General features: G+C 28.0%; 1 protein-coding gene across 1 annotated transcript in view; it reads right to left on the bottom strand.

Moving 5' to 3' along the window:
• Positions 1-26861, bottom strand: part of LOC129960257 (fasciclin-1-like) — a 297975-nt gene that overhangs the window by 54444 nt on the left and 216670 nt on the right. Inside the window, exons 4-5 of the mRNA XM_056073535.1 lie at positions 18297-18481; positions 3620-3752 (exon numbers count right to left, since the gene is read on the bottom strand). Of these exons, the coding sequence (XP_055929510.1) occupies positions 3620-3752; positions 18297-18481 (318 nt within the window). The remainder of the gene's footprint in view (positions 1-3619; positions 3753-18296; positions 18482-26861) is intronic.

The raw sequence follows: 26861 nt of genomic DNA, 5'->3' as shown, positions 1-26861 counted from the left end.
ATCATTTTTAACATAACAATCTCCTTTAAGGAAATTTTTATCGATTAACTAATTTATCTGGATGTTTCTTTTAATAATCTGTGAATATGGTTTACTAGATGGTTTAATCTGTTGTTACTTCGATTAAAGAATGCACTTTTGTGCTTTGGTTGACAAAATAATTAATAGAAACCTTTTTGAAATTCAATAATTATTTTCACAATATTTTTTCTTCCACTCTCTGCTCAGCAGGCAAATCATTATATTTATACACTTTAATTTATCTTGTGTTTTATAATGTTTGAAAAGATGATAAATATTCGATCCCTTCTTGGAGTGCTGCAGTTTTGAGATTTCAAATATTTTTGCATCATGAGTGACAATACACTGCTTTAAATGTTTCGAAATTTAACAACCAATTTATTGATTGATTTAAATAAAATTTCTTTACCTGTAACACCACCTAGTAATGAATTTTAGGAAAAAATATTTCAGATTCTCATAATATTAACAATAATGAATTACAAATTAAAAAATAGAAAACACAAACTAATAATTAAAAAAAAAAGATTTTTTTTTGTTACAATAATAAACATGTGACTTTAAGGATTTATTTGTTTTAAAGGCATAAAATTAGTACTTAGAAAAGTATTTATCTCTTTTAAAAGTAAAATTTACAAAAACTCTTATTTTAATATTCTCCAGAGATAATTCAAGCTAAATGAATTATAAACTTAAATTTATTCGGAAATGACATATAAAATATTTGATTTAAAGATATTTTCAAAGAATTAAATATTTGAATATTACTGAAATGCGTTTTAAAAGTCTATGATTCTTTTTAATGCGACTAAAACCACTTGTATAGATTCCAATTTTAATGTATTTTCTTTGATAACGCTATCTTTTTATAAATAAAAAAAAAATGTTTGAAAATTTCACAAACACATAAAAAAGCCTGCGATTGAAATTGCCATTGTAATTTAGAAACCAAAGAAACTTTTTGAACGTTTGGAAGAAGTATCGATGCATATATGAAAAAAATCCTTTTTATTCATTAATTTGCATTTTAGTTAACAAAGCTGATGCACTTAGAATGAATATTCATATTCATATATTCTCAAAAAGAATAAAAAAATCTTACAATGTATTTTTAAAATTTAATCTAAACTTGATATTGCGGTTCTTCCATTTAATTCTATTAGATTGATAGAAAGTGCTCAAAAAATTAATTCTATAATTTTTAGAATTTTTCAGCAGTTGATTTTATTCTAACCATCTTGATTCAAATTTTCATTTTCTTTCTCACTTGTTAAATATTTTTTTCTTCGGATTTCAAAAAAAAAAAAAGATTATGTCTTTGTTAATTTTTTTCTCATTTTAAAATGTTGCATATTTAGCCTTTTCTGTTCAGTTCCCATCATGTACTGTTATGTATTTTATACAGGAGTAATAATTCTGGAAACAATGATGTAATAAAAAAGGGAAAGCAATACTCAATGAAATAAATCATACAGCGATTTTTCGAAAAAAAAATTAATTTGATGAGAATGTACAGGAAAAATATATGTATAGCATAATATATTCTATAAATGATAATTCAGAAAGAAAAAGAATTATCATTTATAGAATATATTATGCTAGTATCGGATATCTTAATGAAATCTTTGCTGAGCTGCATGTGTTTCGTAATTTCTAGGATCAATATAGTAGATATACATGTCCTGTACTGTATTGCGCTGGCAATGTTTCATGGAATTCTATGATAACTATTGCAGATACCTTGTTTTTTATGTCCTAATGTATATATGAGAGGACACAAACAAATAAAAACAAAACAAAAGTGAATGGGAAGAGATAAAGATCGCCAATAAAACATGTCATATGGAACAAATTCCTTGCGAGTTTTATTCATCTATCAGCGATCGAATAAACTTTATCATAATTATGAGTTTTTCTTTGTCTTGAAATTGTTTACCTGCGCCCTAAGTAACATATATATTGTACAATATTGTATGACATTAAACAATATTTGTATATTGCATAATATTGTTGCATATTAAATTATATAATATAATATTGTACAATATTGTATAATATTGTGCAACAGGATGTGCTACCTGGGGCTATTTATTGTACACCTCATTAAATACTGAATAAGAGAGAAATACTCAATTATATAGTATCACATATGATGTAACATATATCTTTAGTTTTGAAATTTTGAATTATTATTTGTTTAATGATCTCTAATCAAAGTTACAAACTCCATCTGCTCATCAGTTAATACCAAATTTACAGAAAGATGAAACTACAGGTTTTATGATTACATCCAATTAAATAATGATGAATTTAAGAGTGATTGATATATTTGAGAAGAATAGACCTAACAACCTTAGAAACATGCATTATTAAATTTATCAGTGATACGGTCGTCAGATGAATCTATCACTTATTGAAGCTTGCAAGTGAAACTTCAAAATTAGGCATGGATTATATCAAGTCAGAGAATGATTTAGATTGAAAGTCACTTGATTTGACATCTGATTCAGATCAAGTTTGTTGATTTGACAGTCGATTCTTATTCTAAAATTCCTGATTTGATTAAAGTAAATGAAGACAAACCTGAATTATCTTATCTGACAAACAAAAGTTGCCATCATTTCCCCCTTGACTACCAGATATATATAAGCTTAAATCGCAGCTGATTAAATCGATAAAAATATAAAGAATACAAGGAAATTTATTTTTCAAAAATTGAATTTATTTATTCTGACATCTATAGTTGCTCAAAATTTCTTTATTGAAATCTCTTATTTTAAATAGAAAATTCAAATACAAATAAATTATATTAACTTTTAAATACAAATAAATAATTTATTTTTTATTAAATAAATTATTTAATTTAATTTTTAAATACAAATAAATTATTTTATTAATTAAACAATAAACTAATCTAAACGAATTTAAAAGAAAAAGATTAAGTGGTGCAAATATACAGCACTAAGATTAGTAAGCACAAGAGCTTATATTACTTATATTATGAAAGAAAGTGTGCTCAAAATATTCAAGCAATTCCCGGCAAAAGCTTTGAGAAACTTATATTATGAAAGAAAGAGTGCTCAAAATATTCAAGCAATTCTCAGCAAAAGCTCTGAGAAGCAAGTTACTTCACATATTTGGCTAAGATACCTGTTAAATTTTAGTGTGAAATTGGTGATCTTTTGTAATGATGGTGAGTGAATCCAGAAGCAGTTTATAGGAGATTGTGCAAAAGAATGGTTTTAAAAATTGTTATTCCAATATGAACTTCCTTTTGGTATTCTTTACAATAAAAAAAGTTTTTTTTTAAAAATAACTTCTTTGACGTTATGTTGAAAATGTTTTATATTAATTAAAAAAGCTGAATTTATTTTCCTCGACTTGAATACTTAATGGTATTTTTCCATCATAGGGAAACAGAATCTTTCTCTTTCGAGCTGCACTAGCGAAATGAAAATTTCAACAATATTTTTCAAGAAATATTTGAATTTTGTGCGTCTTCTTCCTAGGAACTTTCACCATATCTTTTCAGATTTATCTTATTTTTCTTCTTGAGTAAATATTTTTACTGGGGAGTAATTCGGGTTTTAAAACTTACCCAAGTATCAATTTCTTGCAGTTTTGACGACGAAGCTCCATCGACAGATCCGATTGGCAAGAAAAATGTATGATTTCCTACTCGACTGAAAACTTCTTTCTCTCGTTCGGAAGTTACTCGAGAAGCAAATGCACTGGAAAGAAAATTTATAGGTTAAAATATTTCTAGCTTGGACTATAGAAATATACAGAAATGGTTAGATTTTATAAAATATGTATATTATTTTGGAGCAATATCTAAAATAATCTAGCAGCTCTTAAAAATGAAGTTTTCAAATGAATTTATTATTTTCTCTAAGGTAATTCTGAAATTTAGGGGGAAAAACAATTAAGATAAAAAAAGTTTTAATAAATTGGTGAAAAAGGTTAGAAATGTTTCAAAGGAAATATCAAAAAGTTAGCATTGTAATTTCAAAAATTTCTCATCGCTTACAAATATAAACTTGCATACAAAAGTTCAAAGCATTTCAAGAATAGAGATAAAATAAATGAAAAAAAAAATATTAAGATATGTGAAATTTTGCGAGAAACATTTTTTGAGAAATTGTAACATTGAAATAGCTTTTTCATTTAAAACTCGGTTTATAAAATATCAAAAGAATTAACAAAGAAGTTCATTATTTTTTAAAACTTTAATATAAGACATTAAGAGATCATGAAAATGTAACGTTTTCTTCTGATTTAACTTATAAAAAGTTCATTAGAAATATCTATATCTGCATTTATTTCATATTTATTATTTCAATGCAAAATTCCTATTTTTTTTATCTTCCAAATAAATAACATAAACTAATAGACACTTAGTATAATAATATGTAGTAAGTATTTTTTGAAATTTTGTGCAATTTGAAATTTTTTATGATAAACAAAAAAATTCACATTTTATATTGTTTCTGAAATAATTGTTTATAATTCTAAACGCGAAAGTTAATAACTTCGTACAAAAAATTTACACAATTATTTATAATAATAGCATTGTTGTCTTATTACTTTTATAAAAATATACACAGAAATTTCGTAAATTTAAAATTTAATGATAGTCACTTTTTTTTAATATATAAAACTGCTCCATTCTCCCATATAGAAAAATATGCATTTTAAAGTTCAAAACAGTAATAATTAATTATAATTTCAGTTTTTAAATACACAAAATATATTCTAGTAGATTAATATTAGGTATGATATTATCCACTCAATTAAAAATATAAAAAATATATTATATAAAAATGTTTAACTTCTTTAACACTTTGAACATGATGTTGGAGGTTATTTAACTACTTCAAATAAAAGTCATTCTAGGCATTAGATCATTTCATAGCTGATATTATGAATACTAAACATATTGACATTTGCCCATAAGTTGAAATTGCTGCTTGAAAACGACCATTTGACTACTCGTGGCTGTTTTAGTGTTATAAAAACATGTAACAGTCGGTAAAATTTTCATTTGGTCCTCAAATTTATTCATTTTCAATCTCGCATATTTTCAGTAAAAATGTTGAGCACCATTTTTTAACACTAAGAATTGATTGAAATAATAATGAATTCACAATCTATGAAATCCGTTGCTCTAATATTTAATTTTTTAACCATCATACTCATACGTCAAATTAATATGTTTTAAAACTTGTAAGTTAAATTTAAATAATTATTTGCAAAATTCCATTGAATCTTTATACACCTTATGCGTCCCATGAATTCTTAAATCAATGCGAAAAAAATGAACAAACAAATAAATAAACGACTGTCACTTGAAGGAGCAGATAGAAGAAAAAAGAAACAATTAAGGAACTAATAATGTTGCATTTTTATGAAACAATATACGATAAAGGAAAAAAAAATATAGAAGCAATTGCCTTGAGAAACTATGCCATATTGGAATTCGAATACAGGAAAAGAATGAATATATTTTATTCAATCTACTAACCTTCTGTCAGAACATTAATGTCAGTTCAAGATTCAGGCAATATCCGGCTTGGCTAATAATATCTGCCGATAGATATTTCTTGCATTTTTGCTCTATTGAAAAAAGCCGTTTATTTTGGTTGAATATGAGACAAAAGAATTTAGAAGTGGCGTTTGCAGATATATGATTGGGCACCAAATGTTTTTCAATGAACCGCAGATAACAGCGAATTATTATGAGTTTATGAAACAAAGCTATGTTAGTTTGATTTATTTGTTTCGTAAATTTCATCTCAAAATCAATAAATACGAGCACTAGAATTAAGGAAAAAAAAAGAGTAAAATTTCTATTTAAATAAAAGGGATTTTTGAAACGTTTTGCTGAATTTCCATGTAATAAATGAATTTATAAGAATGGATTAAAATTTAAACCTATAAACATAAAATATTTAAAATCTTCTAAATAGGTGAAAAATACTAATTAAGTGCACTTGACGAATGCCAATTTCTTTTTTTAAATTTTCTTTCAACAATATACAAATTTTATTAATTACAAAAATCATTTTATTGCTTTGATTAACCTTAAGTGCATTTATATATTTCCACCTTTAAACAATATATGCAAAATCTTCGACGGGTCGATTTTTTTTTACATTTTGGAAATATGTGTCAAAAAATAAAATAATAATAATAAATAAAACCAAATAAAAAATTATTTACTTTCTATTTTTGCTCATTTATATATTTATATATTAAGCAACATAATCTCATCATAATTCGTCTAATAAATGATTGTATTTAATGATATATATACAAATATGCTTTGAAAATCATGAAATGTCGCCGCATTTTTAATCATAAAATTGTACTTGTCTTGTAAGTAGGGACAGAAAATAATCTGCAATTTCGCACATAAAAATGACAAAGAGACTGCTATTGGAAGATTGATATTTTTATTTCATTCTTATGTTGTAAACAAAGTTACTTTTAGTCTATTTTTTCAGTATTTTTTAAATGTCTTGATAATTTTTGAATGCAATAATTATCTGACTACTCAAAACTGTATTAACTTAACTGAAATTAAAAGTTTTTATCATTATAGGGATTCAAAAGACTATTCTAAAATCATTTCTTGTTGCTACATCAAGAAAATGGATTTTAAAAATTCCGGACTAAAATGAATAATTTCTTCCTTTCGACGATAACATTGCATGCATAAAAATGCGCGTTCTTCTACAGTACTTGAAAAACATCACGTAATCTCGGCTGCATATACAGTAAATGCGAAGTTTAATCAATTTCTTTATGGTTGCGGCTTTCGTCAGGAAAATATTTATGTTAATTCATTCTTTTAAATCATACAAATGAAAGAACAAAGATCAAAACCAACGTGGTGAATCAAGCTTAATGATATATTCCAAAATCATCGGAAGAGCTAGTGAAATGCATGGAATCCTTAAAGCATATTTTCAAATTCTCAATTTGCATAGAAAGTAGACAAAAAACACATTGCCTCGAGCGTTCACAACACAAGTGAAAGTTAGAAGGAATTTGCATTTATCAGGTTCGTCGTTTGTAACTTGGATAAAAGTTGATTCTTTGTTTGAAATTTGACTGTGCAGGGGCATCGCAAATAATTTGTAGACATAAAATACGAAGTAATATGGTATTACAGGATAAAAATACGTTTTAAAATATTTTGGCTTCAAAATTGCGGGGTTTTTTTCAGCTTCCGATTTCGAATAACTGTTGACTTTCAGTTCTTTGTGGCCCAGATATAAGTAGTTAAAATAACATGCATAGACAAAACGAAGCAAAAAGAACTTTTCTTTGTAAGGTAAATGATTGATCAGGCAATGAATCAAACTATACAATGTTAAGGGTTTAAATAAGGTTTTAAATGATTTATGAATTTCAAACCTATTGCATTAAAATTTTTGCCCCAATTTTAATATACCATTACTTAAATATATTATATTTCATTTTAATATATAATATATCATTAATGATATGAAGCATTTCTGAGTAATTAATGTGTGTCTTATAAAGATTTTGAGAGGAAATGAATAAAATGCATTAAAATATTTTAAAACTTTTTGTTTCTTCTTGCGTATTAGTTACCATATTTTTTAAAAGATAAAATTAGTTTCTACATTATTTAAAAGATAAAATTAGTTTCCAGATTTTTTAAAAGATAAAATTAGTTTCCACATTTTTAATTCTAGACAACGTTTTGAATGTTTAACATTTCGGATAATTATAATTTTATTTTCAAATCTTGAATTATTTTTAAAGAAATTTAAAAATCATAGCAAAAGTTAATTCAGGATGTCTATAATATGCAGAGTAACTATCAATGTCATGTTACCAGCCTCCATGTGCCTGTTGCAATCCCAAGATCAAAAAGGAATAGATGTGAGGAGAGAGCATTACAGTGGCAAACGGGTGGAAGAAGCAGATGAGCTTATCTTGGTATTATACTAACAAATCTTGAATTATTTGAAAAAATTTCACATATCATAGCAAAAGTTAATGTTGGGTGCCTTTAATATATGAAGTAATTATCATTGTCACGCAAACCAGCCGACACGTGAATGTTTCAACCTTATAATTAAAAAGGAACACAAGTGAGGAGAGAATATTAGAGCTATAGATGGATGGAAGAAGCAGATGAATTTATTTTGGTAGTAATACGACCAAAAATATGTTGGGCCACAGCCATCTTTTATCCATATATAATCCTTTATGTATGACCTTGATTTCAGAGGAAAAGAAAATAGCTGATTTTTGCTAGATACAGAGGTAAATGGCGCTACTTGCAAAAAAGTTTCATACTTTTGAAAAAATAACTACAACAACTTTTCTTTTAAAAGAAAAGTGTAGTTATCAAACTGTACGTCCAATATTGGTAACATAACAATTTGTTTTTTCATATTCAATATTTGCAATGGAAATTTCTTCAGCAGTCTGCATTCCAGCCGGTTTGCTAATACGCTAAATTTCACTTAAAACATCTAGTCACTTCAAAACAAAGAAACGTTTGGTGACGGTGATAGCAAGAGGTACTCGGCGAGTGTCTTCACCACGGCAAAATTGTTATTAATTCTTAGCTGAAGCAGTTTAACCAGTAACGTTCGATGGTTAAGTTTGTGTCATAGTCACCTAAATTGTAGTTAATGAAAAATTGTTTCATGCTCAGTTAAGTGAGCAAAATAATTCCAATTAATTTTCAGTTTTATGTCAATTACTAGTAACGCAGCGCCATTTTCCCTCTATGAATATTTTCTTCATTTAATATTAAACCCGTATAGTACACACTGTACACCCGCATAGAATCAGGCTAGTACGTAAACAAAATTTGGTTGTATAATAGACAGTAGTTTTTACGAGAATATGCTAAATAGGGTTTGACGGTTTTTCAAACCCGGTTTTAAAAAACCGGTTTTTAAAGTAAATTTGACACATTTGAAAACCGGATTTCCGAAACGTCTGGATATTCCTCTTCTTTAAAAAAACAAACAAATATTTTGAATTTTATCGGTTTGGTCCGCTTCGTCTAACAGCTGAAGTCTTAGGGCGAAGAGATGCCAATTTATTAACAAGTGAAGGTATATTTGAATTTCTGTTAAATGAACTAAAATATTTAAACACTGCAATAAGTTTGAAATTATTATATGCTTTAGAAGAACGAATTCAAGAAAGAAGACAAGTAGAATTAGCAATTATTTTGATGTATTTTCAAAATCCGCAAAACATTTCTAGTTCAGAGAAGAAATCTAGTGTACTTTCTTTAGCTTCAAACACCGAAATAATTAAGTTTTCTAGAAAGATATTGTCTAGAATATTTCCAAAGCCTTATGTGGAAACCGATTCTGATGAACAGCAAATCGAAGAAATTATTCATCAGAGTAATGCTTTTTTAAAAGAAGCCATGGAAAAGTCAATTCATAAGTTTCTTGAAGACCGTGAAGGAAAACTTATAAATCCAAAGCTGAAGCTGCATTTTCATTATTTGAGGCAACGAATAAAAGAACAAAAATCTTAGATTTATTATTTGATCAGTTATTGCCATGAATTCTATAAAACCAAGTTCAGTAGCTAGTGAAAGAGTATTTTCAATTTGAGGCAATATTTTGTCCAAAATAAGAACAAGACTTAGCCACCATTTTATGGATATTTTATGTTTTTTAAAATTCTATTTTTTAGGAGAAATTAAAATTAGTGAAAATAATATAAATATTATTGGAAATTTTTGTTTGATTTTTCGTTATGTTGTGTAAGTAATATGTATATGTAATCCTTATTTTTTATATATATATTTTGAATTTGACTTTGATATTGATTTCATTTTTTGTTATTTTGTATAAATTAAATAAAATATTTTCCCTAATCTATTTTTTGACAAAAATTCGAAAACCGGCTAAAACCGGTTTTTTGGAAATTCTGAATTCGAAAACCGGTTTTTCAAAAAGTCGGTTTTTGTATAAACCCTAGTGATAAACAACTTGTATTCTTACCATATTTGAATTACTATGAACTTAAAATATTTCTACAAATTTTTTTTTATTATCATTAAAAGTATTCATACGGTCGGCGTCCTGGGATAGGGGTAGCGCGTCTTCCCTGTTATCAGGGCACCCCGGGTTCGAGTCGCGGTTCGGACAAGGTTGCTCTTCCTCTGTGTTCTATCTGTGAGGTGTGTGATTGTGCTCCCTGTAAAAAGGGGTTGTGCAAACGAATGTGACGCATGAAGTAGCTAAGTCGTACTCTTGGGACTAGTTGGCGCTACTGGCAAAACAAGAGACGCTCACTCAGCTTAAATCGCAGACAGATATTTTCCCGTCTATTTTCGCAATATATGCATTTATAAAAATTAAAAGAAATCCCAATTTTTGATTGATATTCCCATTTTCAGCGTCTATTGTATCCTAATATTAGAGTCAAATTAATGAAATGTAATGAATAAAGCTCTTAATTTCTAAAGTGTTTCATTTCATGAATTAAATTGAAATGCATAAAATTTGTCAGAATGTGTCTCCTTCATTTTAATTGATTTATGCGAAATCAGCAACCAAGTGAATAAATCTAATGAAGAATCAAATTACTTTGACTTATTTAAACTAAATCGATTAAAGCATAAGGTCTAACAAGCTACTGCAATTGGGAAATTAAAATTTCTCTAAGGCATCTAAATAAACATGACAATTTGAATGGTAATATGATACAAATACAGAAATTGTTAAATTATATTTGACATAAATAATAATAAAATTGAATTATTTTTGTATAGATTAAGATTTTTCTCGATAATCACAACATGTGAAGAATCCATGAAGAACCTGCAAAATTAATACTTTTTCCTCTGTATTTGATACTTTTTTAAGCCTTTTTATTTAATCTCGTTTCATACAGTAAAAATGGAATTTTGCGTATTTGTATTAATGATGATTTGTATTAATATTTTTTGTATTAATGATGACAGTAGACTATTTTAAAATTTTAGAGCATAATTATAATCAACTATATTTATGGCTTTCAAGACTGAAACAGGGTGGAAAATAATGATTCTGAATCTTTCTGTATAGTTTTCATTCTTAATTGATAATTACTGACAGTATTCAAGAGTACTTCCATGTTCAGTAATAATATGATATGAATTTTGAATGAATTTCTGATCATTTATAATCTGAAGGTCTAACGTTTGTAAAATACATAGACAAATATCAACAAATTTTCCAAATTAGATAACATTGGATACTGATTGGATTGTTCCGTATCAAATTCTTATTTCTGAAGAAAATTACTTCTTGCCTTTTAAAATTTAAATGGATTAACTTTATTTCAAATTTTGTCGGTAGAATATTGTAAGCCATTATTATAAATCTATGTGAAAATTGCCTATTAGGCAGGCATTGCATTTCCTTATTATTTTGAGTTTCGTATTTTATGCTGATCATATACGTTTGTCAAAACTTTTATTTGAATTCTTATCCCAATTCATACTTTCTTGTCGAATTTATGTTTTCTTGTTCCAATAGAATACATGAATTGGAATAAGAATACATAAATTGGGATGTATTCTTATCCAGTAACAAATATGGGGAACAAAATGAGTTACCACTAAAATTCATGTACTTCACATTTGTCAGTTTCATGTATATGATATACTATCGATATTCATACAGTGTTTGTTTTTAGATACAGAATCCCGGGAGTTTTGAGCATGCTGAAATTATTTTTATTTTAACAAATTAGAGGTGAGGTGAAAATTGTCTGAAGGGAGGCTCATTTTTTTACGATCAAAATATAGAGAAAGTTCACGGTTTATGATTTTAATTGAAATAATACGATTCAAAAAGGAACTGAGATTCAGCATCAGAAAATAATAAACAATAGAAAAACGTAACAAACAAAAAATAAAAAGCTTCAAAAAGAACTATTCTCATTCACTGCGTACCACCCCTCTATGAAATAATATCATCTGCAAGCGATGGACACGTTTTTATGAAACGAACTTAACAGTACTGAATTATAGTAACTATCTTAAATTCCCGCAAAATGCAATTTAAAAGTCTCGTTTTATATGAATACCCGTTAAACGAAATCGAACTAAGAAAGAAGATTTATTTAAAATAGAATACTGCATGGATAAATTTTTCGCTCTGTGAGATTTTCTAATATGGACATTCACTTAAAGCGTAATTTTTTTATAAATCATTTGTACTGAAAACAAATTGTTATAGTTTTCATAGTTTCATGATTAGAAAGACCGGAGATGTATTAAAAGCAGTTAAATAACCTAATAATAAGCTGCGATGAAGAGCAGTTTGACAGTTTAAGACATTCCTTCATAACTTCATTTTTTTAAATGATGGATGTTAATATTAAGGGAAAAAATGAATTAATGAAAGTATTAAGATAACACAATTTATTTTGCAAATTGCAATAACTGCATCTGTTTCTATTTTATTGAAAAGATTAAATAAGTAACGTTGATTGATATAATAAAGATGCTGAACAAGTGAAATATCTCACAATGCAAACTGTTAAAAAAAGAGTTTCTTATAATTGAAATCATAGACAGTATAATCAGTTATAGTGATTCTCTAAAACCTCCATAATAGTCTCTGTTCCTGGACAATATTGCGCACGCAATTGGAGGAATGCTAGAAGTTAAAAATTGCTCTTTCTGAATAATCTATGAATAATGATAACTATATAGATAACATTTATAATATATCTAATATTTATTCAGATCACGCAATATTTTAAAGGCTAACGCATTGAATTCTTTCTACGAGATAAGTCACAAGATTTTGCAAGACATTTATTTAATTATGTGTCATAGATAAATAAGATAAATAATTTATGCACGGTTCGAAGAAAACAAATTTTTAACGAAGCCTTTGAATTTTTCGTCGATTTATCAAATAAATAGCCTAGATAAAATTAAAAAGAAGTCTTCTAATATTTTTTAACGTTTATAAATAAAATGACACAGGTGTTTAAGTGGGAGTTGGAATTTGAAAAAAAAAAAAAAACAAAAAAAAAACAAAGAATTCCTTAAGGCGAAAAAATGAGAAAAAATATTACATATGGATAACAAAGATATTAAAACCCTCAACAACCTGATTCCAAATATTTTTCTATCTTAGTTTTAATAAAACTTGAAGAAATTTTCTATTCTTTTCAATTTTTTTCTCTTTAGCGATTCAAAATTTCTTCTTTCAATTATGCAAATGATGCGTCGATTATTTGGGTTTCAGACAAGACGAAGAACCTCATTTGCAAATTCTTAAAGAAGTACCTTTAAACAGCTGCTTCTGAAAATTATCTCTCTGCCCGAGTTATGCAAAGATTGCCTTTATTGGACCATATAATGACAGTGTTTCATGAATGCCCTTTTTTTTAAGGCGGAAACTCCGAGAGATTTCTTTTATCCAAAAAATAAGTTTGATAACATTTTGTTAAAAAAGGCAATCGATAAATTAGACACAATGAGAATAAAATGATTACTTTGTCTGGTGAAAACGGATAAGACAAATCAATTTAGCTTTCAGGCATTATATTTTATACCTTGTATGAATGATTAGTTCAAATACCATTACGAATATGCTTTTTATTCATGTTCTTATGACACGTGTTAATCAAATTTAGAAATCTATCTTACACGAAGGAAAATAAGTTTATGTCCCAATGTAGTTAAATTGAAGAAGAAATTAATGTCAAATAAGACACGTGATTATATTTTTCATAATATTCTTATGAAAAATGTAGATGATACACCCCAAAATCGTCAAATGATATGAGTAAATATATCATACGAAGATTGACCCAGTTATATGTTGCTGACATTAGTATGAGGAGTGATCCAAAAAAGGTTTACAAGGCAAAGGGAAAATGCTTTATCAACAATAGACACATGATACAAATGGTAATTAAGAGACATATGAGGCGGTCACTTCTCTACATAATCACCAAACCTGTTCAGACATTTATGACTCAGCTGGACCAATTTGTTTACCCGTCTTGGTAATAATCAGGTCCCTAGCTATTGATCCAGTTCTCGGCACCTTTTTGAACAACACTGTCTGATATGAACCTTGTTTCGGATAAGTGTTTCTTCATTGCCGGGAAAAGGAAAGACACTGGATCCAAATCGTTGCTGTATGAGGGGTGGCTCCAGATCTCCTACTTAAACGTTTCCAGTAATCTCACTGCTCTCTTCAAAAGAATGACACCATTTCGTTACCTGCTGTCAACTCGTTGCTTCGCCCCCGTACTCTTCAGCGATTTGTCTGTGAACGTCCGATGGGAACTCATTCTTGGGCTGTAGAAATCATATCACAGCTGACACCTTTGTGCGAGACCATTTCTCTAGACGTCTTGCCATTACTGTCGGTGTTTCAGGTCTCAGTACTAACACTATCTGCTCGAACGACTGGTCTAAGACAACTAGGGCCATCTGTCTCCACTCTGTGTAACAATATTCCTATCCATAATTTCTACTTTCCAAATTCTGCTGTTTGTAAGCTTTTTTTTTATCACCCCTCGTATAATCTATTGTGGCACTTAATGCCAAAGTGCCATGGATTAAAAACTTATTTTTTTATTTTTATATATGAAATTTACATTTAGAGAAATGAACATATTGAAATTAAATGATTTCTGTATAAGAACATTACTTTAAAATCATAGTTATCAATCACGACTTTTATAACAAAGAAGAATGATAGAACATATCAGAATATAATTGTCTTTGAAGAACCATAATTTATTCCCAAAGCACAAACAAAACACGATACCAGCATTTGCCTAATTATTTAAGGGCGGCATAATTAGAGAATATTAATAAGAGAAAGCCGGTTATGAGTTTTAACTATGGATTTGATTTTAGCCAGCATTATTTATACCCTAGCAGACCGTTGTGCTCTTTAGCAACTAACTACTCGTTGTTATTGGACGTTTTTCTGGTTTTCCATCAAGCTAAACAGAAATGTTGGTCAATTTCTTCCAAAATGTTTTCAGAAAGGCAATGTATCCCGCATGTATTAGAGACTTCTATTTCAAGTTCTACGTAGGTTCTGCAATGCCTATTTGGCCAACAGAAGATGCCGCATTTCCTCTTTATCATAAGTTCTAGTTTTTCTGACCTGGTAAACGATACTAGATTAAATAGAATAAGAGGCAAAATGAAAGAGAACATTCAGTGTATTTCTTAAGAAACTCATAGGCCAAGTGTAAGCTGCCAGAAGTAGTGGAAACTAAATAGTTACTTGCGTTCGTTCTACTCTCTTCATCGGAAAATTATTGTGTTACCTTATCAAGAGATATATTGTAAAATATCATTATTGCTCTCTTCTGGTGTTTAATTGTCAATACCCATGAAATGCAAATACTTATAAATGTTAAGAAAAGTTAATAATTTACCTTTGCCGTTTTGTACTTCCCCGGGGGGGGGAGGGCAAAAGGATGAGAAAGCATTGAGGATAAGAAGCTTCTGGTATGGTGGTTGCTTCTCGCCACTCTTGTGGGTACTCAAAATGGTATGGCTCTTCCCATCGATGACGGGATATACTTCCCAAGAGAAGGGTTGTACCGTGGCGGTGATGGTCCTTAGGACTCAACCACAGTTCCCGTCAGTGTTGCTGTTGCGGCGGTCCGGTAATTCAGATTTTTCCGTGTGCCTTCCGGTGGGTCGGAGTAGCCAATTATGTTTGCCGTTTATTTGTATATTAAAAAAAATTCCGAAATTCTAGACTAGGCTGTATTGAGTCATTTTTAATTATTGATACGGCTTGAAAGTGTCTTAGATTTAGTTGTTTTTTAACATGAAAATAAACTGTTTATAGGTAAAATCAAATAAAAAAATCATCGCTTCAATTTTTAAAAAAATAAGACAATAGTGGTTGCTAGGGAGATAGAACTGTCGGAAATTAAATCTAATTAGGAAATCTAATCTAATTTGATCCGTCTATTTGTCAGCGAAGATGACAGGGCATCTTATTTAATCCGGAACAAATCTGGGAGATTTTATCTGGATTGGAGTTTCCCGACTAATCCTGGACGTCTGATCATATCTGAACCTTGTTTGGGTATCCTAATACAAACTCCCTTTCCTTTACAGTAGAAGGGAAACGACTGGAATCAAACCAATGAGAGGTTTGGGGTAATTGAAAGGAAAAGAGTAATAAAATACTGAGTAATCAAGAGATCAAAGACTTGACTCGAAGGTCAAGATATGAGAACAGACGCTGAGACTCAGACTCAATACCTAAATATTTCTATATAATGTGTTACTTGATAATAAGGCCGTTATAGCACCTGAGCCAAATACATTGTTAAAATCTAATACAGATATAAAGATATATCAGGGTTCGCATCAAATGAAATAAATATTGAAGACCAAAAATATTGAAAGGTTAATAGATAGAAATAAAATATGAATTAAAATTCGAAGATTATGTAAGAAATATTTTTATTGATGCTTTATAAAAATAATACTTATTTCATTTGAATTCCCATGAAAGCTGAAAATTTCTAACAATATACAAAGGTCTCAGCTACAATTTCATAGTTTTAAAACTCTTATGTATTGTGTTTAACATCGAAATCATCGGTAAGAAAAGTGATATCATTTGTTTCTGGTGGTATGACAGGTAATGTTTTCAGTAGCAATAATTCGAAATTGATAGATTCAAGGCATATAAAATTCAAAAATATTATTTTTGGCCTAGTAAGAATATTTAGATAAATTTTCTCTTTTAAATTACTTTTTTCTGTTATGTAATGTTTTTTTTTTTTTTTTTTAATTCCGAAGGATCTAATGTATTATTGATGACAAAGATATTGTTTCAAAATTTAGAAATTAAAATAAATTTTAGAATTTTTCAAAATAAGTTTCAGAATTTGAGAAACATGAAATAATTTCCAAAAATATATAGTTAAATCAAGCAGTGCGTATACTTTGGTTTAAAGTTGATAACTGTAATTTCACAAGGTTACATTATTAGTTACTATTTGCTCTAGAAGTGAGAATTGAGAAAAATTGGGAGATTATATTGTTTTAAACTTGTAGTAAAAATAATCAATTTGATAAAGGGTTGCCTTATTTTATTTGATTTTTTACATTGAATAAATTTTTAATTACTTCATAATATTTTAGTTTCAATTTTATATTAATTAAATTTATAATTTATTTTTATCACACACCTTTATTCCTTTATTTACTTTACTTCCCTCATAATTCTAAAAATGGAGTTTTGTGAGGGAATGTTAAAACATTCTCTTAGATATTATAGCTCTGCACAATTTTGTATCTCCTCCGGAAACAGATTAGAATATTTTCAGAACTTAATAATCAGTTAATTTATGAATTTAAATGAAATACTGATTTTAAATGTAGATGCCATCTGGTAGCAAATTTCAGAAAAAAAATTCTTCCTTTTTCATAATATTTATAATAATGAATTGTGTACCAAAAATGCATGTATCAAAATATATAAAAAAAAAATAATAAGTTTAAAAAAAACGATGTTTTATTGGTGTATAAAATAGAAAATCATTTAGTTAAAAATCTTAATGCGCAAACGACATTGCAAAATCGAAAAGTAATTAACAATGTATTATTTGACGACTGAACTACAATGAAGATCTTAAGAAAGAAAATTCCTTAACATATATGAAAAATCAAAATATCTAACAAATGCAATTAAAATTCTAATTTATTTTGATTATTTTGTTAGTTTGTTCTTTCACTATTTTGCTTTAACCTGCAGGATTTGATAAAATTTTGTAAATTTTTTTCGATTTTATTATTGTTTTTAATAGTATTTTAGTATTAAAATTATTTTAATTTAACACATCCTGAAAAAAATAAGACTACTTTTGAAAATAAAAAACCATGCTTTTGTATTTTTTTTTTTAGTTTAGTTATATCAACGTCCCATTTTAAAGCAACACTAGAGCTATTTCGGGTCGGACCTCGTAATTTTGAACCGAGGGAAGATGACGAGAACGACACCTGAACTGGCACCCTCCTCTCCACACCACGCCACACCAGTGGGAGGATGTTCGGCCGGGACATTTAACGTGCACCAGACCCGCTTACACAACGGTTCTTGGGTGGAATCGAACCTCGCGGCCCTCACGCTTTTGTATAAACATTGTTTATTCCCAAACGTTTATGATAGTTCGTTATATTCATGAAAGCTTGTATGACAAGACGTAATACACAAAAGGTAAAGATTCCAGAAGAAAGAATGATATCTTACTCAATGGTTTCCTTGAGTCCGTAGATGCTTGGCTGCTTGAGAAGCTCAAGAGCTGTAGGTGGTTGGCCAGAGATAGGTTTGTATGGTTCCAGTAATTCATCAATAACATACAGAAACTGAGTCTTCCCTTCTGTTCCTCGGTGTTCGGCTTGTCTGATGATTTTGGCATTGTCTACGTAATACTCCTGTAAGAAAAATAATAATGTTATTCCTTCCATTGGAAATTTTGCAAATTATTGTTATTATTATTATCCTTTGAGTATCAATTTGTTATTATTCGCCCAGAACAAAGCTAAAGTTTTGCAGCATTAAGTCTAAAAATTATGCAATCAGATTGCAAATATATTTTTATTTCTTTGAAAGGCATTGCAAATTTATAAAAAACAGGATTAAGTAAAAGAAAATGCAGATATAATTAAAGAAAAATGTACTAATATATAACATAACATATATATAAAAGAAACTGTAAATAAAAAAATAAATTGGGCCCTAAAATAAAGAAAAACCATCTTAAACTAAACCAAAAAGTTTTCGAAACTGATGAACAAAATAACTGTACATTACAAAAAAAAAAAAAAAAAAAAAAAATCTCATATTTTAACATTGGTCCGATTTCCCTAATTTTTATTTTACGAAAGCATTTGACCCATAAAAAGGCTATCAATGGATGCCTACTCACCCTCCTATTTTCTATAGAAATCTCAAAATCTCTACTTCACTGTACATTCATTATAAGGTTTAGTTGTATAAACGGCCAATATGGAAGCAACATGAGGTCTATTTCGGGAAGGACTTCATATTTTTGAGTCCCTGTCAGATAACAAAACTTCTCACCTCTTCAAACATCCGTGTCATACCATCAGGGGGACATTAGACCATGAAGTCAGGTTTAACGAAAAACCAGCCTCATATACATGACTGATCTTTAGTAGTTTTATAATCAGGAGGCCTCTGGACTTGAAGTCGAAACAGTACTACTAGACCACCCAGCCCATTCTTTATGGGGGAAAACTTTGACATAGTCACCCAGCCACAACCTCTGTATCTATTTCGCCATTTTTTTCATATGAAAGCTCATGACCTCTAGTCGCTTATTGCACACTGCCCTCTATTTTAGAGAGATACTGGAAAGTTAAACCTTTATAGAATTAGCAGTTTCAACAATTGGGTGCTAATTTTATTTGCCACATTTTTTTTCTTATAGTATTTTCACCTGTTGTGATCAGTTTAATTTGAATGGCTTACTAAACCTCAGAATTATTAATATGATGGGTGCATAGCTGATCCTTGAAAACTGCCAATAACTGCTTGTAAAAGATATTTCATAAAAAATAGAAATAAATATATAAACAGATTAATATAAAAAGAAAATTACACAAAAGGTGAAGATTTAATATTTGCAATCATATAATTGAAACTTTCATCGATCTTTGATATTGTCACCATAACTGTGCATAGCTTGATCCCAGAAATGTAGAAGTCTTAAAATACTTAAAGCTGTACCAAATCTATTGATGGTTCATATGAAGTAGTTTATCGCTTTATGAACTTCTGAAACTATTCGGAATGAGAGACATGAAGTGGTTCTTTCTTTGGAATAAAGCTTAATGTAGCGTAGGTGCTTAAACCATGGATGCGTAAAAAAGCACTGATGCTTATATCCGAAGATAGCAAGTGACAGTCCTAGATAGCAAAAAAAAAAAAAAAAAAAAAAAAAAGTCACAGGTTGGCATTTTCCGAAGATTCTTAAAGAAATAGATCTTTCGATTCAAACCAACTACAGAATTGGTGATGCTTTAGGTATTCTAGAACTTCCCAAACCCTTCTACACAAGTTACGCAAGCAAATAACAACAATCTTATAAATAAATAATTTATTTCAGATAATGTGTAATCTGTTATCTCCGTTCCTTTACAAATATTAATCTAATTTCTGCATAAGGTGATTCAATGAAAGCCCTATTCGTACAGCCCTCAATAATTATTGCAAAAGTTTTACGAATTTCCGTCGTATTTTCAGGTCAAGTACGCGTTCGATATTAGGAATGACACATTTTCGCGTTGGTGAGGCTTGGAAGTTCGGAAAATTTCTTACCAACTTCCTGAATTGATGTCCACATCATATGATCACCAAGAAAATTTGAGATCCACTGAAAGGATCCTTTATATAATTTTCTAAATGAGTCGTTAAATTAACAACTAAGTCGCTCAGAGCAAAATGCATTTACTAAATTTTAAACAACCAAGTCATTAGAATAAATTAATTTAAAGAATGCAAAGCTACTTTATAATGTCACTTATTAGCAAATGTGTGTGACTTAGCGCTTTATCATTTAAAACTATTATCATTAAAGAATATGAGACGCTAAGAATTATATCTTCGTGAAAAAAATGCAACAAAATCCATCCCTCATCGCACGCTTTAGTATTCAATAATTTTCAGGTTTCTCTTCAACAAGTATATAAAGCGCTCGAATTTGCATTTGAGACATTATTTCAGCTCTGAGTAAGATAATGATTCATAAGAGACTTGATGTGGATTCCTCTGAAGATTGAATTGGCTAAGGAAGAACATTACCTCCTATGCCATTGATTGTAATCACTTCATATGATAATTCGAAACGTTAATGCGCCTCATTCTCCCGAGTTACATTATCTTAATTTCTAATGAGATAACTATGAGCTCAATTATAATATCAGTTTGGTTTGAAACTCAGGATTAGACACAAATTATATTATTTCTCAAAGTCAATGAAGTCTTGCTTCGAATTATCAATCTATGAGAATACATTCTTCATTAATTTCGTGGCAAATTTTAAAACAGAGAATTGATAGAAAGTTTATTATTTAAATTTGATTTGAGAGGTCGTAAATTATTCTTTTAAAGTTAGTGTTTCTTTCCTTAAAACATAAAAAAGTGCTTCGTAATTTTAGTTTGATTTAATTAGCTTCTTTAAAGCATATTAAAGGGAGTTCGAAATATTCTGTGTGAAATTTCTTCAGCTATTTTACATGAAATCAGTAGTTGAAAATAGAATTTCATGATAAAACAATGACTAAATATGGAAGTTACTTTACTTCGAATTTTAAATTTTGACTTTTTTCATATTTTTATTTCACTTGATCATATTTGATAATCCGATGGTTGTGATAATTTCTTTGCTTCGTGTTTTAAATTTTGATTTTTTTTACATTTTTATGTCTTTTGACTTGTTTTATATTTGATAATCTAATGGTCGTGAGAGCATATTTTTGTTATTATTATTTCATATACTAAAGTTTAAAAATTTGGTACAAAAGCGTGTACACAATAGCAATCTAATAGTTTTGACTAAATTTTGATAGCTTTGATTAAGTTTAGTCAAATCAGATGATATATCGCCATCTTGTAGATTTCAGGAAAAAAATAAATAGCACATTCAGCACTATTTATCATGATATTAAAATAAATTATAAATAAACTATTAATATAAATATAAAAATACACAAAATATTATCATAATATATTAAAATATATTAAAACTAGTTAATGAATAAATAAAACTTATTTTGAAAAAAGAAGTTTTCAAAATAAGCTTTAATTAATATACTGAAAGGAAGAAAATAATGTCTTTTTTAAATCAAAAATATGGTGATCAAAACAAATTCATGAAAGTGTGAAGAACAACTAAACAATACTAAAAGAAAATTAAACCATAATGAATATCGCAAGAAATAAAAAAATGTCCTAAACTTTCTTTAAAAACCTAATATATATTATAAATATGATGAAAATTCCAATTTAATTAGAGTTTTTTTATTGGTACCTCAAATATTACGTTTTTATATTTAATCTTCATATTTTGTTAAAAAACATTTTCTTATTCTCCGTATAATAATTAGAGCTTGCTTTAATTCTCTTTTTATTTTTATTACCTTTGCAATCTACTTTTTATCCGAAACCATATTTAATTGGCGGATCTTTCAGGTTTTGTTTTCGGAATTTCTTTAGTTTTCGACTTATTAAATTTAATCATTTAATTATTTACGTGTAATTCTATCCAATAGATAACTTTATTATTTCCTTTTCCCATGCTTCAGTATTAATATTTTAAAAGGAAAAATCATATGTAATGCTAGTATACTGTTCTTGTACCTTTCAACATACAGAAATTATATTAAAAAAAAACAGTTCTCTATTTAAACATTTTTCTCCAAAGAATTTTAAATATTTCTTCTTTCCATTTGAAACGCATGAATATTTCAAAATACAAATAGTTTAAAGCCTTTCGATTTTCATGCACATACTAACTGAAACTGATAAGGATCTACACGAATGATATGTAATTAATTCATCATAGTAATAATAGTAAGTTATAATAACTCTCTTTTCAAGACATGGCGTTTTTTTCGTCGCTTAATGGGTATAGTTACAGAAATTTAAATTAAGATATTACCACTTTTAATATCAATAACATCTAAATAAATATAATTTTTTTTATCCTGAACACGAACTGGAGTTCAAAATAAATCCAAACATTTTACCACTGAAATTACTATGAGCAGTATTTAGATGAAGTTTCAATTCAAATGTAATGAGTCATAAGAGAAAAAGAATAAGAAGCTATAAATACTGCAGTTTAATCGATATTTTTTAATGAAAATATTGAAATGAACATGTATATTCACTTAAGACATCAATTATAATCACACGTGTATTGTTTGATTATAAATTGATATCGTGGATGTATATTATAGAACATGATTTAAATTATGAAGAAATTTTAAGTCAGATAGAAAGCAGCAAGAAATTTATAACAGACTTTGAAGTTGATGTATATTCACTTAAGACATCAATTATAATCACACGTGTATTGTTTGATTATAAATTGATATCGTGGATGTATATTATAGAACATGATTTAAATTATGAAGAAATTTTAAGTCAGATAGAAAGCAGCAAGAAATTTATAACAGACTTTGAAGTTTCTGTGAATGACTTTTTCATTTATTCTAGAAGGTGATTCATTTTTTTTATTTGCTAGATAATAACATTTTGAAAGATCGCGAAGGCTCTGCAAAAAGGATATTTGAAATGAATCATGAATTTAAATAAATTTAATAATGATAGTTTTCATGAACATGCATTTATAAATGTACAAAAATAGAATAGCCTTGTTTTTTCAATTTTTTTATATATTTTAATCTTTGTAATTCATAATTATAAATATCCAGGGAACTTAAAATCAATATTCTCCCATATTTGTTACCAAAAATGTAATAAATAGTTTATTACAATTAATACACCAATTAATACTTACATTCCAAAATATTAAAATAGAATATTGTCATCGAATATTTATTCATTATATAATGATTTTAATCACCTGATAAAAATGACTCTCTAGGTAGGGTAAGCCTCATAACTCCTAAAGAAAAGTCAACCCCATAAAAAAAACTAAAAATTCTTCGTTTTCATTTTTTTTTTATTTTGGTGCATTGAAGTAGCACTATCATTGTAATTTTAATTTTATAACCCCCCCCCCCTAAAAAACAAAATTGGCAAGAAAAAATTTTGCCTTAAAAATCTTTTTTTTCTAACACCTTCTACTTTTACTATATATGCTAAAACAAAAATATTTCTTAAGAAGCTTAAATAAAAAGTTATTTTCAGTAAAATTCAATTTGTAACAAGAATAGTTTTCTATTAGTTTTGCTAAAATGACCAGTAACTTTTAAAATTTACCAGAATAATTGTTGCATTAATATTTCCCTAAAACTCTCATGTGAATCCAATATAGTGGACATTCCTCAGTATAAATTTCTCTTTTCCACACTATTTATACAACATTAATAAATAATCTGAAATCACATGTCTTTTAAATAGTAAGCGACTAAGGTAAGGCTTAAATCAAGCAAGCAAAAGTAATGCACTTTCACTTCGTATCTAAATAGAAAGTCTCAACGAGAATTCAACTGAATTTTAAAGGAATCTTTTCAAATAATCATACGTTACTTGAATATAAAATGTACTTAGACTCTACCTACGCGAGGTATAGCCAAAGATAAGTTTAAAGTAATGTACTAACATATTATTTATACTGACTTAATATCCGTCTAGATGGAATTGAAGCCTTAAAATAACAAGAGAAAATAGAGAAAATACATCCACATTGCATTTGCAAGAATTATTCAAATCTTTCAATGGATCTTTAGGATGCTAATACAATTCTACAGAACATTTCTTCAATACCAATGCTGATTTCGCCAACGTAGAAAGACATTTCTTTATAAATAATTTGATAAATTCTTTATAAATAAGAGAGATTTTATTATTAAGTAGAAATAGAATGCATGGTAATGCTTTTTTTTATTAATTTAAGATAAAAATTCAAGCTTAGTCACTATAAACTATCAGACGGTGAAATTTTAAAACTGCTGGTTTAGCTCAACGGGAAAAATATGTCATCCTAAAATTCCGCTGTTGCTTTAATTCTACATTAAAAAAAACTAATTGGTCATTATTTCCAGCTAATATCTCGTCTTTCATCCAGCCATTAAAACAAGAGGATTTTTTACACACAGAGCAATATGCTTTTAAGAAAAAAAATTCTAATGAATTTCTTATGAACATCACAAAAAATTAGAGTAATTGCTGATGCACTGAGTCATCATTTCAAATTAATGAATTTGCCATTCCATGCTATAAAATGATGATTGGATTGGCCATAACTATTCAACTTAGAAATAAATCGGAAATTTTTTTCATGAACCGGAAACTATGTAAGAGAATCTATTAACTTACATTAAAAATGAAGGTTCAGATTAAAAAACGAGCGAAAATTCTTATGTTCAATTATTGTTCTTTTTTTTTTTTTTTTTTTACCGAAATTGCATATTAATATTTCCTCGAAATGACCTCGGATTTTTAATTAATTGGATGTATCATAGATGTAACATTTTGTACAAATTACATATTTTAATCACAGTTTTAGAAGATTATGCTTACAAAAGTGGAGTAAAATGTCAATAACAGGAAGGGAATTTTTAAGAATATATTATTTTTAAGAAAACATTTTGTAGCTTTTAATGAATTGTTTTGAATGAGCTAACATAATTACGATTTTATTTGTTTCATTTTAGGTTATCGTAATATTAACCGTCAAATGCATGAATTTTTATTTTTAATAAATAAAATTTAAAATCAACCCAGAAATAGATGCAGTTTATAGGAAAAATATAAAAAAACACACACATACGAGTTTTTTTAATTAAAAGAATGATGTATTTTTACATTATCATGATCAATAACTCCTTGAGTCTAAAAATCTACTGCGTACAATTTAAATTAAGACAATATAATTTCAAACGTAAATAATACCTCTCATTACATTGCAAATCATGAAAATTCATAAAACAATTATTTTTAGCATCTATACATAAAGAAACATTGCATATTTTAAATGACCACTGTGTGGTACCCTCACATTTGGTGGAATTTTACACCTCAATCTGTTTTAAAATATAAGCCAGTGACCAACGCTGTCTTTTCGTGCATCACAAGACAGTAAAGGATGAGATGCCCCCATAGGTTTAGTGAATTCATGTAGAACCGATTTTTCATATTGATGTATTTTTACATCACAAAAGAAACTACATTTTCCTAGCATAAATTTATCAATATATGCAAAAACATAATTATTATTCGTTACTCGTACAATGTTTCAACTCGAAAATAATTTTTCTTGTCCGTTATTATTATTTTTTATATAAGTAAACGTAATTCGTAACAGCCGCTGAAATGAAATTGTACTCAGATATCGCGCCAACGATGTAAATTTTCACAGATAAAGAAATAAATTGTCAAAAATTCCAGTTATTTTCAAAAGCAATAAAATAGTTTTGGTAAAATAAAAAAAAATACTATGCAACAATTGCTACATAAAGAAATATGAAGTTTCAAACATACGATGCAGATCTATATCGTTATGCATTTAAGGGTTAACTATTATGTATAATGATAAATTCTGCAATGTGGATTCCATACAAATAAAAATTAAATTAATACAAAATGTTTATTATGCAAATACATATAAGATTGAACAAATACTTTATGTCATATTAGTTTTATATTAGATAGATGATGAGATATGCAACATTTTGATAGTAAAGGAAAAATTTAAAAAAAAAAAAGAATCATGCATTTAAGGTGAGAAAATCAGCAGATGATCAGAGATTTAGAATAAATAGTAGTATTATAGAAAAAGTAAATTATCAGAAGTCTTATAAGCTGTTATAAAACTTTGTAAACAACTGTGAAACAATAATGATAAAGGAAGCTAGAATTTCATTTAAAAATGAAGGGGTGTTGTAACGTTGCATTAATTCAATGGGGATTTAAATTCTTTTTTAAAAGGAAAAATATCATTACGAAAAAATATGTGATATAAAATATTTAGGTTACGATATACTAAATGTATTATTTCTAATTTTGAGAAGAAAAAACTTAGCTGTTATTGAAAGAAAGTAGCTTGAAAAATGGACTTGGAAATTATATGTGAGGGAGTTTGATTACGTGCCAAAAGTT

Source organism: Argiope bruennichi, chromosome X2 (assembly GCF_947563725.1).
Source record: "Argiope bruennichi chromosome X2, qqArgBrue1.1, whole genome shotgun sequence".
Classification (NCBI taxonomy): Eukaryota; Metazoa; Arthropoda; class Arachnida; order Araneae; family Araneidae; genus Argiope; species Argiope bruennichi.
The sequence above is the reverse complement of the archived record's forward strand: the minus strand, read 5'-3'. Positions and strand labels throughout refer to the sequence as shown.